Below are 17,415 nucleotides of genomic sequence, written 5' to 3'. Positions count from 1 at the left end.
AGTTTCCAGACCTCTTGGGGAAAACACAATTCCTAGTGGTCCAGTGGGAGCTATACTTCCTTCCTTTGATTTATTTTAGCAGTAACTACGAGTGGGATATTGTAATGCATGACATTCGTTCGGTTACTATGGCTATGAATTAGTGGAATAAAAAATTGAGAGATTCTCACTATTCCATTTTAATAAAACCACCAAGTAAAGAAACCCCTGTTCTCCTTGGCTCATGTGACATCTACACCTACCAACTCCACTATTAATGTGTCATAAAACAAATCCAGAATGCTATAAGTCAAGTGATCTTATTAATACAAATGCTAGCTAAAAGCAATATGTAAATCTTCATAGCACTGTTATAGGTAAAAACAGATTATTTTATTAGTTTGTCATGTTAATTCTGGGTTTTATTCATTGTTTGAATGCAGGTAGCCCAGCTCCCATTTTCTATTGGGGATGGTAAATGGCATCACCTCTGTATCACTTGGACAACCAGAGATGGATTGTGGGAAGCCTTCCTGGATGGGGAGAAGCTTGGTTCGGGGGAAAACCTTGCTCCGTGGCACCCAATTAAACCAGGTGGAATTCTCATTCTTGGTCAAGAGCAGGTGAGTAGGCAGTGCCATTGTTTCTTATACAAGATGTGTACTCTGGAAACATTCTAAAGCACAAGTCTTATTTATAGATGACTTCCCGTTCTTTCTCTAAAATCTCTCTCGAGACCAATGTCCTTTTCCACGTTCTAAATAAATGTATCAATCTAAATCATGATTTAAAAGACTCATATCCAATATCTGATCATAATTTTAGTTTGCATGTTAAATGAATAATTTTCATAATTTGAATAAAAATAGAAGTATATAGGTTTTTGTAAAAAAAATTTTTTAACCCAAGATGCATTTAATTTTCAAATGGTTTCCAGTCCCAGCATTACTGACCTCATGAAAACACAGGCAGTATTGAAAATAGCTAGTGTGTATTATTTATGGCCTGTACCTCTGACAAAAAAATAGAAGTGATTGAGAAAGGAATATTAAAAATTGGGTTTTAATTAGAGATTTTCCGTTCGTGAACGCAAATTTCTGCAAATGTTCGCGAACGGGCGAACCGCCATAGACTTCAATAGGCAGGCAAATTTTAAAACCCACAGGGACTCTTTCTGGCCACAATAGTGATGGAAAAGTTGTTTCAAGGGGACTAACACCTGGACTGTGGCATGCCTGAGGGCAGAGGCGGCTCTCTAATTAGGCGATTTAGGCGACCGCCTAAGGCCTCGCGCAGTCAGGGGCCTCGCGGCCGCCTAAATCGCCTGAGGGCAGACTGACATGTCGGGTTCTCGGTCTATGACCGAGGACCCGACACAGGAGGGGGCCCGGCGGCTTGCCCTTTGTGCCGCCGGGTGCGAGGCCCCTCCTATCAGGCCGCCCGGGGAGAGAGCCAGCCTCAGTCTGCAGCTCCGCTGGGTGTGAGCTGCAGACTGAGGTCTCGCGATCTCCAGCCAATCAGAGCGTTGCCGCGGGTTACCACGGCAACGCTCTGAAAGGAGATCGCGAGACATTCCCCATGTGGCCTGCAGCTCTGCATCCGGCGGAGCTGCAGACCGGAAAGCCCACTGGACCACCAGGGAGCCATCCAGGACACTGGACCACCAGGGACAGATTGACCCCACTGGACCACCAGGAATAAAGGTACATTTTGACCCCCCTCACCCTGCCACTTCACCCTGTCACCCCCTGCCACTTCACCCTGTCACCCCCTCACCCTATCTCACCCAGTCACCCCCTTCACCCTGGCACCCCCTGTCACTTCACCCTATCTCACCCTGTCACCCCCTCACCCTGTCACCCCCTGCCACTTCACCCTGTCACCCCCTCACCCTATCTCACCCTGTCACCCCCTCACCCTATCTCACCCTGTCACCCCCTCACCCTATAACCCCCTGCCACTTCACCCTGTCACCCCCTCACCCTATCTCACCCTGTCACCCCCTCACCCTATCTCACCCAGTCACCCCCTCACCCTATCTCACCCAGTCACCCCCTTCACCCTATCTCACCCTGTCACCCCCTGCCACTTCACCCTGGCACCCCATCTCACCCTGTCACCCCCTCACCCTATCTCACCCTGTCACCCCCTGCCACTTCACCCTGTCACCCCCTCACCCTGTCACCCCCTCATCCTATCTCACCCTGTCACCCCCTCATCCTATCTCACCCTGTCACCCCCTGCCACTTCACCCTGTCACCCCCTCACCCTATCTCACCCTGTCACCCCCTCACCCTATCTCACCCTGTCACCCCCTCACCCTATAACCCCCTGCCACTTCACCCTGTCACCCCCTCACCCTATCTCACCCTGTCACCCCCTCACCCTATCTCACCCAGTCACCCCCTCACCCTATCTCACCCAGTCACCCCCTTCACCCTATCTCACCCTGTCACCCCCTGCCACTTCACCCTGGCACCCCATCTCACCCTGTCACCCCCTCACCCTATCTCACCCTGTCACCCCCTGCCACTTCACCCTGTCACCCCCTCACCCTGTCACCCCCTCATCCTATCTCACCCTGTCACCCCCTCATCCTATCTCACCCTGTCACCCCCTGCCACTTCACCCTGTCACCCCCTCACCCTATCTCACCCTGTCACCCCCTCACCCTATCTCACCCAGTCACCCCCTTCACCCTATCTCACCCTGTCACCCCCTGCCACTTCACCCTGCCACCCCCTCACCCTGTCACCCAGTCACCCCCTTCACCCAGTCACCCAGTCACCCCCTCACCCTATCTCACCCTGTCACCCTCTCACCCTATCTCACCCTGTCACCCCCTTCACCCTATCTCACCCTGTCACCCCCTGCCACTTCACCCTGTCACCCCCTCACCCTGTCACCCCCTCACCCTGTCACCCCCTCACCCTGTCACCCCCTCACCCTGTCACCCCCTCACCCTATCTCACCCTGTCACCCCCTCACCCTATCTCACCCTGTCACCCCCTTCACCCTGTCACCCCCTTCACCCTGTCACCCCCTTCACCCTGTCACCCTGTCACCCCCTTCACCCTGCCACTTCACCCTGTCACCCCCCTCACAATGCCACTTCACCCTGTCACCCCCTCCTCACCCTATCTCACCCTGTCACCCCCCCTCACCCTGCCACTTCACCCTGTCACCCCCTTCACCCTGTCACCCCCTCCTCACCCTACCTCACCCTGTCACCCCCTTCACCCTGTCACCCCCTCCTCACCCTACCTCACCCTGTCACCTCCTTCACCCTGTCACCCCCCTCACCCTGCCACTTAACCCTGTCACTCCCCCTCACACTGCCACTTCACCCTGTCACCCCCCCTCACCATGCCACTTCACCCTGTCACCCCCTCACCCTATCTCACCCTGTCACCCCCTTCACCCTGTCACCCCCTCACCCTGCCACATCACCCTGTCACCCCATCTCACCCTGTCACCCCCCTTCACCCGGTTACTCCCCCTCTTCCTGCCACTTCACCCTGTCACCCCATCTCACCCTGTAAACCCCTCTTACCCTGCCACCCCACCTGTCACCCCCCTCTCAAGCTGCCACCCCACCTGTCACCCCCTTTCACCCTGCCACCCCACCTGTCACCCTGCTCACCCTGCCACCCCACTTGTCACCACCATCTCACCCTGCCACCCCACTTGTCACCACCATCTCACCCTGCCACCCCACTTGTCACCACCATCTCACCCTGCCACCCCACCTGTCACCCCCTCACCCTGCCACCCCACCTGTCACCCCCTCACCCTGCCACCCCACCTGTCACCCCCTCACCCTGCCACCCCACCTGTCACCCCCTCACCCTGCCACTTCACCCTGTCACCCCCCTCACCCTGCCACTTCACCCTGTCACCCCTCTCTCACACTGCCACCCCACCTGTCACCCCCATCTCACCCTGCCACCCCACCTGTCACCCCCCTCTCACCCTGTCACCTTGCCACCCCACCTGTCACCCCCTAATACTGTCACCCCCTCTCACCCTGCCACCCCACCTGTCACCCCCCTCACCCTGCCTCCCCTCTCACACCACATCTGACCCTGTCGCCCCACCTGTCACCCTGTCACCCCACCTGTCACCCCCTCTCACCCTGCCACCCCCTCTCACCCTGCCACCTCACCTGTCACCTCCTCTCACCCTGTTACCCCACCTCTTACTCTGTGACCCCCCACACTACTCTGTCACCTTACCTTGTCACTCCCCACACACTGTCACCCCACCTCACACTGTCACCCCACCTCACACTGTCACCCCACCTCACACTGTCACCCTCTCTCACTCTGTCACCCTCTCTCACTCTGTCACCCTCTCTCACTCTGTCACCCTCTCTCACCCTGTCACCCCCCTCTCACCCTGTCACCCCCCCTCTCACCCTGTCACCCCCCCTCTTACACTATGTCACCCCCCCTCTTACACTATGTCACCCTCCCTCCTCACACTAGGTCTCCCCCCCCTCACACTAGGTCTCCCCCCCCTCACACTAGGTCTCCCCCTCCTCACACTAGGTCTCCACCCCTCACACTAGGTTTTCCCCTCACTCTAGGTCTCCCCCCTCACACATTAGGTCTCCCCCTTCTCACCCTGTCGCCCCCTCTTACTCTGTCGCCCCCTCTTACTCTGTCGCCCCCTCTTACTCTGTCGCCCCCCCTCTCTCTGTCACCCTCCCTCTCATGCTGTCACTCTCCCTCTCACGCTGTCACCCCCTCTCACTCTGTCACCCCTCTCACTCTGTCACCCCTCTCTGTCTCTTCCCTCTTACTCTGTCACACCCCTTACACGAATGTAACCCTCTCACACTAATGTCACCCCCCTCTTACTCTGTCACACCCCTTACACTAATGTCACCCCCTTACACTAATGTCACCCCCCCTTACTCTGTCACACCCCTTACACGAATGTAACCCTCTCACACTAATGTCACCCCCTTCTTACTCTGTCACACCCCTTACACTAATGTAACCCTCTCACACTAATGTCACCCCCTTCTTACTCTGTTCCCCCCTCACACTATGCCACCTCCCTACACTATGTCATTTTCCCCACACACTCTGTCACCTCTCTCCGCACACACTGTTACCTACCTCCATACACACTATCTCTCCCTCTAAACAAACAGGCACCACTCTCCGCACTCTGGCACCCTCCTGCTCTTTTACACTCACCCTGCCACAGTTACTCCTTTACTCACCCTGTCACACCCTGAAGGCAATCATTCTACACACTGTCATAAAACACAGCTTCGCCATGAACTTAATGCCAAAGGCCACAGGCAGTACACAAACATACACATGCTCAGAGAAACATACATACATATACAAAGATACTCACTGCCAGACACACACAGGTAGACAATGCAACGATGTATACAAAGACTAGTTCTCTATATCCAGTGCTGCATGCTCTCCCTTCAAAATATCTACAGCTTCTTATACACACACAAGTCAACTGCAATTATTTTCCAATAATGGTGTTAGTGGGGGCCTCATGTATGAGTTTCGCCTAAGGCCTCACCAAGTCTAGAGCCGCCACTGCCTGAGGGGGATACATGGCAAAACTCCCATGGAAAATTACATAGTTGATGCAGAGTCTGGTTTTAATCCATAAAGGGCATAAATCACCTAACATTCCTAAATTGTTTGGAATAACGTGCTTTAAAACATCAGGTATGATGTTGTATCGATCAGGTAGTGTAAGGGTTATGCCCGCTTCACAGTGACAGACCAAACTCCCCGTTTAACGCACCACAAACAACCGCAAACAGTCCATTTGCACAACCGCAAGCTCCCCATTTGCACCAGGTTGGATACCAAGCTAGCCATGTCCCGTTCCTTGTCCTCACTGATGTCATTGAAGGTCTCTTCCTCCACCCAGCCACGTACTACACCAAGGGTCCCCGAAAGATGACAACAAGCCCCCTGGGACGCCTACTATGTTTGGTCTTCCACCTCCTCAAAGCCACCTTCCTCCTCTGACTCCTCTTCTTCAGACTCCTCTCTCTGCGTTGCCTCTCTCTGCGTTTATTATAAGGTGTGTTAGGTAGTACTCTTCCTATCAGTTTAATCCCTGTTATGTCCCCTATCTGGGGACGTGTATATGGCATCGATTTTAGGAACCGGGAGATGGAAAAAGATGCTTGGTCGGTCCTCCTACTTCAAATTTGGGGCGTTCTCCTTCAGCCTTTTTATACGAGGGTCCCTCAACAGGCACGACAGCATGAAAGAAACCATTTGCACAAGGTTGGACGCTGAGCTACTCATGTCCCGTTCCTCGTCCTCAGTGATCTCACTGAAGGTATGTTCTTCCCCCAAGCCACGTACAACACCACGGGTACCAGATAGGTGACAAAAAGCACGCTGGGATGCCTGTTGTGGTTGGTCGTCCTCCTCCTCCTCAAAGCCACATTCCTCCTCTGACTCCTCTTCCTCCCAATCCTCTTCCAGCATGGCCGCTGGTCCAGCATGCGATGCTGATAAGGCTGTTTCAGGTGGTGATGGTGACCACAACTCTTCCTCTTCCTCTTCACGCTCATCTACGGCCTGATCCAGCACTCTTCGCAGGGTATGCTCCAGGAAGAAAACAAATGGTATGATGTCGCTGATGGTGCCTTCGGTGCGACTGACTAGGTTTGTCACCTCCTCAAAAGGACGCATGAGCCTACAGGCATTGCGCATGAGTGTCCAGTAACGTGGCAAAAAAATTCCCAGCTCCGCAGAGGCTGTCCTAGCACCCCGGTCATACAAATAGTCGTTAACGGCTTTTTCTTGTTGGAGCAGGCGGTCGAACATTAGGACTGTTGAATTCCAACGTGTCGGGCTGTCGCAAATCAAGCTCCTCACTGGCATGTAGTTTCGCCGCTGGATATCTGAAAAGTGTGCCATGGCCGTGTAGGAACACCTGAAATGGCCACACACCTTCCTGGCCTGCTTCAGGACGTCCTGTGCACCTGGGTACTTATGCACAAAGTGATTACACACATGTGCCATGCACGGCACATGTGTCAACTTGCCCAAATTCAATGCCGCCAACAAATTTCTTCCGTTGTCACAAACCACTTTGCCGATCTCCAGTTGGTGCGGAGTCAGCCACTGATCCACCTGTGTGTTCAGGACGGACAGGAGTGCTGGTCCGGTGTGACTCTCTGCTTTCAGGCAAGTCAACCCCAAGACGGCGGGACACTGCCGTATCCGGGATGTGGAATAGTACCTGGGGAGCTGGGGGGGGTGCCGTTGATGTGGAGCAAGACGCAGCAGCAGAAGAGGACTCGTGGCGGTGTCACCAACTCCTTTGCAGAGCCACGCATTCCATGCTTGGCAGCTGTCAGCAGGTTTACCCAATGCGCAGTGTAGGTGATATACCTGCCCTGACCATGCTTTGCAGACCAGGTATCAGTGGTCAGATGGACCCTTGCCCCAACACTGTGTGCCAAACATGCCATTACTTCCTTTTGCACAATCGAGTACAGGTTGGGGATTGCCTTTTGTGCAAAGAAATTTCGGCTGGGTACCTTCCACTGCGGTGTCCCAATAGCTAAAAATTTTTGGAATGCCTCAGACTCCACCAGCTTGTATGGTAAAAGCTGGTGGGCTAAGAGTTCAGACAAGCCAGCTGTCAGATGCTGGGCAAGGGGGTGACTTTGTGACATTGGACTCTTACGCTCAAACATGTCCTTGACAGACACCTGACTGTGGGCAGATGAGCAGGAACTGCTCAAGGCGAGAGACGGAGTGGCGGATGGTTGAGAGGGGGCAAGGAGGACAGCAGTGGTTGAGGTGGCTGAAGATGCTGGACCAGGAGGAGGATGGCGGCTTTGAGTTTGTGTGCTGCTTGTACTCATGTGTTGATCCCATAGGCGTTTGTGGTGTGCGATCATGTGCCTTCGCAAAGCAGTTGTACCTAGGTGGGTGTTGGACTTCCCACGACTCAGTTTCTTTTGGCACAGGTTGCAAATGGCATCGCTGTTGTCAGAGGCAGACACACAAAAAAAAGCCACACTGCTGAGCTCTGCAATGACGGAATTCTGGTGGTGGCAACAGCATGCATTGATTGGCGTGCTGTCTGGCTGACCCCGGGTGCCAATGACCACGACCACGACGGCCCCTGTGGGGTGGCCTGCCTCTGCCTGTCATTTTTTTTTCGATTAGTGGTACTATACGTGCAAGCTCCTGTGACAACAGATATGAGTGGCACTGTGCACTGGCAGAAGTTGGCAGAGTAGATGCTGTAGGCCTGACACACACCCTTGCAGACAACTAACTGCTATTCAATCTATTACAGTCAAAATTGTATTTGCTTTTTAAATGTACACTACTGTTACACCAGATATGAGTTGCACTGGTGTGACACTGTGCCCTGGCAGGCCCTAAAATGCACACATGTGAAGGAAACTGACTGCTATTATTTCACAGTCAAATTTCTATATATTTTTTTTTTAATGTACACTACTGTTACACCAGATATGAGTTGCACTGGTGTGACACTGTGCCCTGGCAGGCCCTGAAACGCACACGTGTGAAGGAAACTGACTGCTATTATATTACAGTCAAAAAAGTTTTTTGTTTTTTTTAAATGCAAGCTATTGTGACACCAGATGAGTGGTGGCACTGGGCAAGTGGGCACAGTATACGCTGTGAGCTTGACACACACGCTGGCAGGCAGGCAACTGCAATTAGATTACACAGGAAAAAAAAAAGCAGACTGATGTTCTAGCCCTAAAAAGGGCTTTTTGGGGTGCTGTCCTTACAGCAGAGATCAGATGAGTCCTTCAGGACTGTAGTGGACACTGAATACACTAGCCTAGCTATCGATTTCCCTATTAAATCAGCAGCAGCTACACTGTCCCTCCTCTCACCAAGAATGCAGCTTCCGGGAGGCGGGGCCTAGCTGTCATGGAGGAAAGACGCACTTCATGTGAGCTCCCTCAATATCTCACTTTAAGCAGCTATCGACAAGCGAATTTCACCCCAGAAGAGGATGATCCAGCAATGTGGCTCCTACCTGACCGACCCGACATGCTTAATAGCGGTCAGCAACTCGACAGAGTCTTACTTACCTCTGCGTGGCAAGTGTGGCCTTATGCTCACCGGGCGGGACAGGCGGCCGATCTCCCGATCCTGGGATGCCCAGGAGCAGCTACTTCCCGGCAGGAGCTCCGTTACCCCCCCCCCCCTTGGACCGGTGGGGGTTATCCCAGTCCACCCCTGAGAGGCTGTCTGAACCTAATGGACGCACAGAGCACAGCCGCCCAGGCTGACATACTCATCTGTGACTCTCCCAATATGGCGGCAGCCGCGTGTCCTCCTGGTACCAGCAAAGCATGGCAGGATATTGAGTCTAAGCTGGACAGTTTTGGAAGCAAATAACAAGCAGGAAGCCCCAACAAGCTCCACCACAGCCCCAACAAGCTCCACCACAGCTAAGCGAAGCAGTCCCCATTAAAATCCACCAACGCAAAAGGCGTTGAAGACGGGACCGGAGGCACAAACAGAAATGCAGAGACTGCCCCACATCAAGCACTCGCCTCCACCTTAAGCCACCACAATCCCGCACCGGACGTGAATCACCACCGGGACAGATCCGACCATCCGACAAAACAAGCTTCCACCACCTCAAGCCGCGAACCCGGCACTCAGCCAGAGACTTTCCTTTGTTGTTCCAGGTATCAGGGACTCCCAGGGTCTGCACCTGGCGCCCAGAAGGGATCGGATGAGCACAAGCAGTAAACAGCAGCCTGCCAAGCATGTCCCACTATAGCCGATCCTCCACACCATGCCTTTGATCACATGAACTGCTCTCTGCACATTAACTAATCGTAAAGTAGCAAGCGTTTAAACATGTCATTATTTCACCTGCTAAAGAGTTTATTGTCGTAGTTCCTTACATGCCTTTACCTTAACCGTTCATGTATTATGTTATTCACTAGTCTCATCTCATGGGGTGACTCACACTTGATTTATAACTAGTGGTGGAGCTGCTGATATAAATACACAGTTGATAATGTGCAAGCTACACCCTAAACATGACAGCCATCTTTCACAACAATGTACTGCTATATACTCATACCCTCAGTGCAACTAGCCATGATATACGCACGTTCAGCCTAGCATGCTCAAATATAACACACTTCTGTCTAAAAAAAAAAAAAAAAAGAATGCAGCTTCCGAATGAATCTAAAATGGATGCTGTCCAGGAGGTGGGAGGGTCTGCTGTTGATTGGCTGGTGTAACGGACCGTTTCAGCATAAAAGGGAATAAAATCCGTTTAGGCGATAATCCCCTTTTTGAGAGACAGGCACAGCTACTGCAGAACACCAAACTCCCGAACTGGATACAAGATAACACTCCGAACTGGAACAGCTGAACAAGAAAAGCATACAATCCGCTTACACTCCTGGCAGTCAGCTTACAATCCAATTCCCCCCAAGAACGAGACGGCACTTCATTTTGAGGGTTAAACAGGAACTGAGGACTGGCTCATCCAGCCTGGCTTTTATTTCCAACTCACACATACAGGCCACACCCAGGGGGAGGCATAAAAGAACCAATGACATAGATGTTACCTCCCACACATCCCCTCCCCTTAGTGTGACACATAATCCCATTATGCATACAGTTTAAAATATACTTTTACACAACTTTCCTAACTCTAAAACCATACATCACATTCACATAAAAATACATATCCACAATCAATCCATTCAGGGGAACAACATATTAAAAAATGGCATGGATCAGACCAGGGGTTCAAAGGTTAGTAAAGTATCTTTTAAAACCCCTAGCTTCCCAGCTCAGACTGTTTTTTACAGAGCCTTCTCTGTGCTGGAGAAGTAATCTAATTATCTCCAGCACATAGACAGACTCCATTAACCACATGGTTACAGAAAGACATAAAACACTTTAAAATACAGAAAGTTACTTTTTAACCATAACACACAGACATTTCACATATCCCCAGATAGCTGGGATCTGAGCGCACAAAACTACCGAATAGCGCGCAGATCCTATTCACACAGTACAATTGCCATGGAGCTAAAGTCTTTCCCATAGTCTTTCATTATATGAATAGGCTCCATGGTATAGCTATCTGGGGTATCACATTCCCATAAAGTCTGGTCCATAGTCCAAAGGCAGCAGGCGGGCAACCAGGCTTCTCCAGTTCACAGTGGCGAAGTTGGTTTCGCCACAATTCTCCCCTTTACCAATTAGACTAACAGGGTACCTGACCTCCTGCCGGTCAGTGCCCTGGTTAGTCCAGCAACCCACCCACAAAACAGAAACAGCAGAGCAGCCCACACACAATAAACAGTTACTACACCTGGGTGAGGGAGAATCTTGTCCAGGTTCAGGTGCCTCACCACGGCTGTGTGGGGGACTGGTAGGCTGCCTTGGTGGGTTGCTGAGGGGGCAGAGACCAGCGGTACTCTGTCCTGTTGCCAGCACTACCACGGGAGTAGTCTGGTTGGAGCCTGGTTGCTGGAGACCGACTGTCTCCCCTTTGGATATATCGCTCTGTGGCTGGGGGACAGGACCGACTGTCCCTACCCCTTGTGCTGTAAGTGCAGAGACTGCGGTCCCATCTGCACAGTCGTGGGGCTTAACATCTCCCCTTGGTGGGTTAGGCTGCCGCTGGAGAGAGGGTGTAACAAGCTCCTCTCTCTGGACGGTAAACTGCCGCTGGGGAGAGGGGTTAGCAGGCTCCTCTCCCTGCCACTCTCTCTGCTGGATGGAAAGGGAGACCAGCTGTCTCCCCTTTCATTCTCTTGTCCTGCTGCTGGGGTGCGAGACTGACGGTCTCTGCTCCCTGCAGGACACACTGCTGCTGGGGAGGATGGACGGCACCTTTAGCTCCCTGGGGTACACACTGCCGCTGGGGAGGAAGGACGGCACCTTCTGCTCCCTGGGGTACACACTGCCGCTGGGGAGGAAGGACGGCACCTGCGGCTCCCTGGGTTACACATTGCCGCTGGGGAGGACGGACGACACCATCAGCTCCCTGGGGTACACACTGCCGCTGGGGAGGAAGGACGATACCTTCTGCTCCCTGGGACACACACTGCCGCTGGGGAGGACGGACGACACCATCAGCTCCCTGGGGTACACACTGCCGCTGGGGAGGAAGGACTGCACCTTCTGCTCCCTGGGTTACACACTGCCGCTGGGGAGGATGGACGACACCATCAGCTCCCTGGGGTACACACTGCCGCTGGGGAGGACGGACGACACCATCAGCTCCCTGGGGTACACACTGCCGCTGGGGAGGAAGGACGATACCTTCTGCTCCCTGGGACACACACTGCCGCTGGGGAGGAAGGACTGCACCTTCTGCTCCCTGGGACACACACTGCCGCTGGGGAGGACGGACGACACCATCAGCTCCCTGGGGTACACACTGCCGCTGGGGAGGAAGGACGGCACCTTCCGCTCCCTGGGGTACACACTGCCGCTGGGGAGGAAGGACTGCACCTTCTGCTCCCTGGGACACACACTGCCTTCCTGGTATATCACTTTGCTGCTGGGGGGCAGGAACAACTACCTCTGCCCCCTGTAACTCAGCCTGCCGCTGGGGAGGGAGGACGCTGCTCTCCTCTCCCTGCACTTCACACTGCCCTCCTGGCATATCACTTTGCTGCTGGGGTTGCTCACAGGACCAGTCTAGGAGATCTGCTACCTCGGGTACCGCTGGTTGCTGTTGGGAAGGAGGACCGGTTGTCGCTTCCCGGGCCTCATTGATGAGTCGCAGGTAATCCCCCTCCAGGTTCCATTCCTCGACGACCAAATACTGTAGGTCCGCCTCGAGGTCAATAGCGCTAGGGAGACCCAGCATGTCCTCTCGGTTGTAGTACAGGTCCCAAAAACGAGAGTCGGTCACTTTCCCAAAGTCCTCATCGTCAATGTTATCCCAAAATCGGCCAAGGTCAGTGTAATCTCCGCCTTCTGGGAACTCATACTCTGCCATCTCGGGGAGACACTGAGCTGCGTACCATTGTATCGCCTGGTATGCGTCGTCTAGCGCCAGTTCTGCATATACTAGAATCTCGAGTCTAGTCACCCACTTTTCTGTGGTCTGTTTTCTCAGGAGGGGCATCCGCTCTGCCATTCTAGCCAGAATTCGCTGCCTTCTGCTGCGGCGCCGATCCCCTCGTGAATACTGTACTTCTTCTAGGGCTTCGTCCCACAATCTGGCTCTGGCCATATCTCTGTACCTCATCATGTCCTCCTCTGGGACTACTTCAGACCCCAGGAGTACGTAACTGTACACTGTATCTTGAAGCTTCTCCTCCATTTTTCCGAATTCCTTCGTAGATAGGGTCGCTGTACGGGTACTAGCGTTGCCCTCAATTTGTACTCCAGGAATTGATGTTGCCTGTAGCTGTCCCTCTGGTTGTAGGAACGATCCCGCCGCTTGCCACCAATTGTAACGGACCGTTTCAGCATAAAAGGGAATAAAATCCGTTTAGGCGATAATCCCCTTTTTGAGAGACAGGCACAGCTACTGCAGAACACCAAACTCCCGAATTGGATACACTCCGAACTGGAACAGCTGAACAAGAAAAGCATACAATCCGCTTACACTCCTGGCAGTCAGCTTACAATCCAATTCCCCCCAAGAACGAGACGACACTTCATTTTGAGGGTTAAACAGGAACTGAGGACTGGCTCATCCAGCCTGGCTTTTATTTCCAACTCACACATACAGGCCACACCCAGGGGGAGGCATAAAAGAACCAATGACATAGATGTTACCTCCCACACATCCCCTCCCCTTAGTGTGACACATAATCCCATTATGCATACAGTTTAAAATATACTATTACACAACTTTCCTAACTCTAAAACCATACATCACATTCACATAAAAATACATATCCACAATCAATCCATTCAGGGGAACAACATATAAAAAAATGGCATGGATCAGACCAGGGGTTCAAAGGTTAGTAAAGTATCTTTTAAAACCCCTAGCTTCCCAGCTCAGACTGTTTTTTACAGAGCCTTCTCTGTGCTGGAGAAGTAATCTAATTATCTCCAGCACATAGACAGACTCCATTAACCACATGGTTACAGAAAGACATAAAACACTTTAAAATACAGAAAGTTACTTTTTAACCATAACACACAGACATTTCACATATCCCCAGATAGCTGGGATCTGAGCGCACAAAACTACCGAATAGCGCGCAGATCCTATTCACACAGTACAATTGCCATGGAGCTAAAGTCTTTCCCATAGTCTTTCATTATATGAATAGGCTCCATGGTATAGCTATCTGGGGTATCACATTCCCATAAAGTCTGGTCCATAGTCCAAAGGCAGCAGGCGGGCAACCAGGCTTCTCCAGTTCACAGTGGCGAAGTTGGTTTCGCCACAGCTGGAATGTGTCTGCTGACTGTGAGGTACAGGGTCAAAGTTTACTCAATGATGATGAATAGGGGGCGGACCGAACATCGCATATGTTCGCCATCCGTTGCGAACGCGAACAAGCTATGTTCGCCAGGAACTATTCGCCAGTGAACTATTCGGGACATCTCTAGTTTTAATGTTATTAATGTAATTCCTGGTAAATAAAAAAAAGAATATATCTCACCCTACATAGCTGCCTATCTCTCTTCTACTTTTTAACCCTATTACTGTCTATCATTAATGCCTAATATTAGTGTCTTTCTTCCCCAGATCTCGCTCCCTACGTCCCCAACACAATCTCTCCTTTATAGTCCGGTATATCCTCCTGTACTTTGAAGGTCTATAGCTCCCCTCACTTTCTCAAACCCATTTTGTTCTGTAGGTTTCATCATTCACAGACTTAGTCACAAGGAGACTCTCGCCACACGCCTGTCATACACTAATTTTATACTTTATTCATGTTCTGGTCTGCCACATTAGTTTTATAATGCATTTCCTGGCACATTAGTTACTAATGCAATTGGGGTTATTTACTAAAATGAGAATTGTTAAGGTTTCAGTTCATCTACTTTGGCATTAAATTTGAAATTCGCTTTGAATTCAATTTGATTTCCTAAAATTTTCACTTCAGAAAATAGCCCAGAGTGAAAATTTTGAAACCTATGATGTCATTACTTCGCTATATTAGTTGATACCACAACAGATTGTTACGGTTCAAGGACAAGAGATTTTTGCTGCAGGGCCACCAACCTCTAGTCCCCTCAAACTACACACTAAAGATTGCTATTCACACCTTGCATATAAGAGAGCCAAAATATATGGAAGCCAGCATATTATTACCCTTAATATGGAACATATGGGGTGGGCGGCTGCACTGAAAGACGGCTGGTAAAAAAATTAAATAAAATATCCCACTTTCACTCCAATGGCGATTTAAGTGTAAGCGCACTTGCCATGTCAAGGCCAAATCTCAGCCATGTTACATTGCTGCTACACACACCATGTTTTATTAAGTAAACACAAAGAAGGTTACCTGCACTCTGGCCCAAATCCCTACGTACATTTAAACAAAAAAGGATTTGGCATAGTGCGGGAGTAACTTTTTTATTTTTTAATTGTATGTATTGGCGCTGATATTTACTATAGTCATTGTTGCTCCCCAGGAGTAGTGGGAGACTTAATTTTGTATGTTATGATTAAATCTACCTCATTTGAGGTCTAGAGGAAAATCAAGTTAGCTGCCAAATATAAACAAATTTTGATAATAGCTAAGCCACTGACATTCAATGATAACTTTTTTCCACCTACTTGCTGTTTGTAATGTATTGTATTTATGGTTTTCTCTAAAGGACACAGTTGGAGGAAGATTTGACGCAACTCAAGCTTTCGTTGGAGAATTGAGCCAGTTTAACATTTGGGACCGGGTCCTTAAATCAGATGACATCGGAAATATTGCAAACTGTTCCATGAACATGCCTGGAAATATCATACCTTGGGTTGAAAACAATGTTGAGGTTTTCGGAGGGGCAACTAAATTGCCTCTGGAACAATGTGAAGACCGTCTGTTGAATTTATAGCTATAATATGAAGCCCCTTTGTGCCCAGTTTTATTGAGACAATCTCTGACGAGGTTATTTATTGTAAATTGCACTTATTTATTTAAATACGATTTTGTAAAACCATTGATCGACAGGTCAAGAAAAATTAATGACAAAGACACAAACCCATATATTCAAGGTCTGGCTAGCAACTTTTTGAGACTACATATTCACTTACTTTTGGACAGTTAAGAATCTAGATGAACTTTCTCGTAGTTTTTTTCAGAATGAATCAAATAATTACATTATTATCATTGACTTAATAGAATTTCCAATTATAACTAGCCTGCCATTGTTTTTTGTATATAGCATTTTTTTTTACCAGCATAGAAATGGTCTTAATCGACTTAACATGGACCTGTCACCTTCACAATTGCACTACAGAATGGGCAGAAATCTAACTATTTGAGTTATTCACTAAAGTGTGAATTGTCAGAAATTTGAAAATTAGTCAAAGTCAATTTTGACTTTTAGGCAAAAAATAGATGAATTGTAAAATTATCTCCACACAGCTATTTTTTTTCTTCAGATCAGTGATTTTGGCCAAATTTTGAAATTCACTTTGAATTCCTGACAATTTATATATTACTGAATAGTGTGTTAAAGGGACACTGTAGGCAATAATTCTGTTTCGTCTCATTGAAGTGGTTATAGTGCCTGGAGTCTCCTCCTCTCATTCGATTAATCCATCCATTTAGCCATTTTCCAGCAGCTTAACACTAAATAAAGGTCCCTGTACACCCACAGCCCAACCTCTACTGGAGGAAGGCAAAAGCAAAGATTAGACACTTCCTTCTAGCCATAACAGTTCGTACCAGCAATGGACACTGTGATAGGCTGAAAGTGCTCAAATGACACTCTCAGCCAATCACAATCACCCATTTCTCGCCATACTAATACTTTCTCATTAGCCCAGGCAGCACAGAGGGGATGGGCTGCTGAAATGAATGCTTAATGAAAGGTCAGTGTCACGGGATCCCAGACACTATAACTATTTTGATTAAATTAAGCAGTTACAGTCCCAGTAGTGTTCCGTTCACCATTATTTTTCAAATTATTGAATCATTCACAAAATGTATTAGAAAACATTTTAACTACCTGTATCATCCTGTGAGGAAGCAGAAAGGGTATGTTACTAGTAGCATTCTTCAAAACTGCATAGATTGTATTCTGTGTTGGTGTATCAGATGAAATCATCATGAATGGGAATGGTAGGGTATTTTTATAAAAAAAATAAAAAAATTTAATCAAGCGATATTGAGCAAAATTTTTGCCCAAATTACTTTTTTTATGACAGGATAGGACAGATTAGTGCAACTCTTTTCTTCCCTTTTTATGAACTCCTGCTGAGGGCCTACTTAAAAATAAATAATAACCATAAAATAGATTTATAAAG

At 49.7% G+C, this 17,415-nt stretch overlaps 1 protein-coding gene across 1 annotated transcript in view; it reads left to right on the top strand.

Annotated features, from left to right (window-relative positions):
- The window catches only part of NPTX2 (neuronal pentraxin 2), a 34,422-nt gene extending 17,989 nt beyond the window's left edge, over nt 1–16,433 (top strand). Inside the window, exons 4-5 of the mRNA XM_063428881.1 lie at nt 423–602; nt 15,771–16,433. Of these exons, the coding sequence (XP_063284951.1) occupies nt 423–602; nt 15,771–15,998 (408 nt within the window). The 3' untranslated portion in view covers nt 15,999–16,433. The remainder of the gene's footprint in view (nt 1–422; nt 603–15,770) is intronic.
- Nucleotides 16,434–17,415: the final 982 nt, after the last annotated feature.

Source organism: Pelobates fuscus, chromosome 8 (assembly GCF_036172605.1).
Source record: "Pelobates fuscus isolate aPelFus1 chromosome 8, aPelFus1.pri, whole genome shotgun sequence".
Classification (NCBI taxonomy): Eukaryota; Metazoa; Chordata; class Amphibia; order Anura; family Pelobatidae; genus Pelobates; species Pelobates fuscus.
The sequence above is the reverse complement of the archived record's forward strand: the minus strand, read 5'-3'. Positions and strand labels throughout refer to the sequence as shown.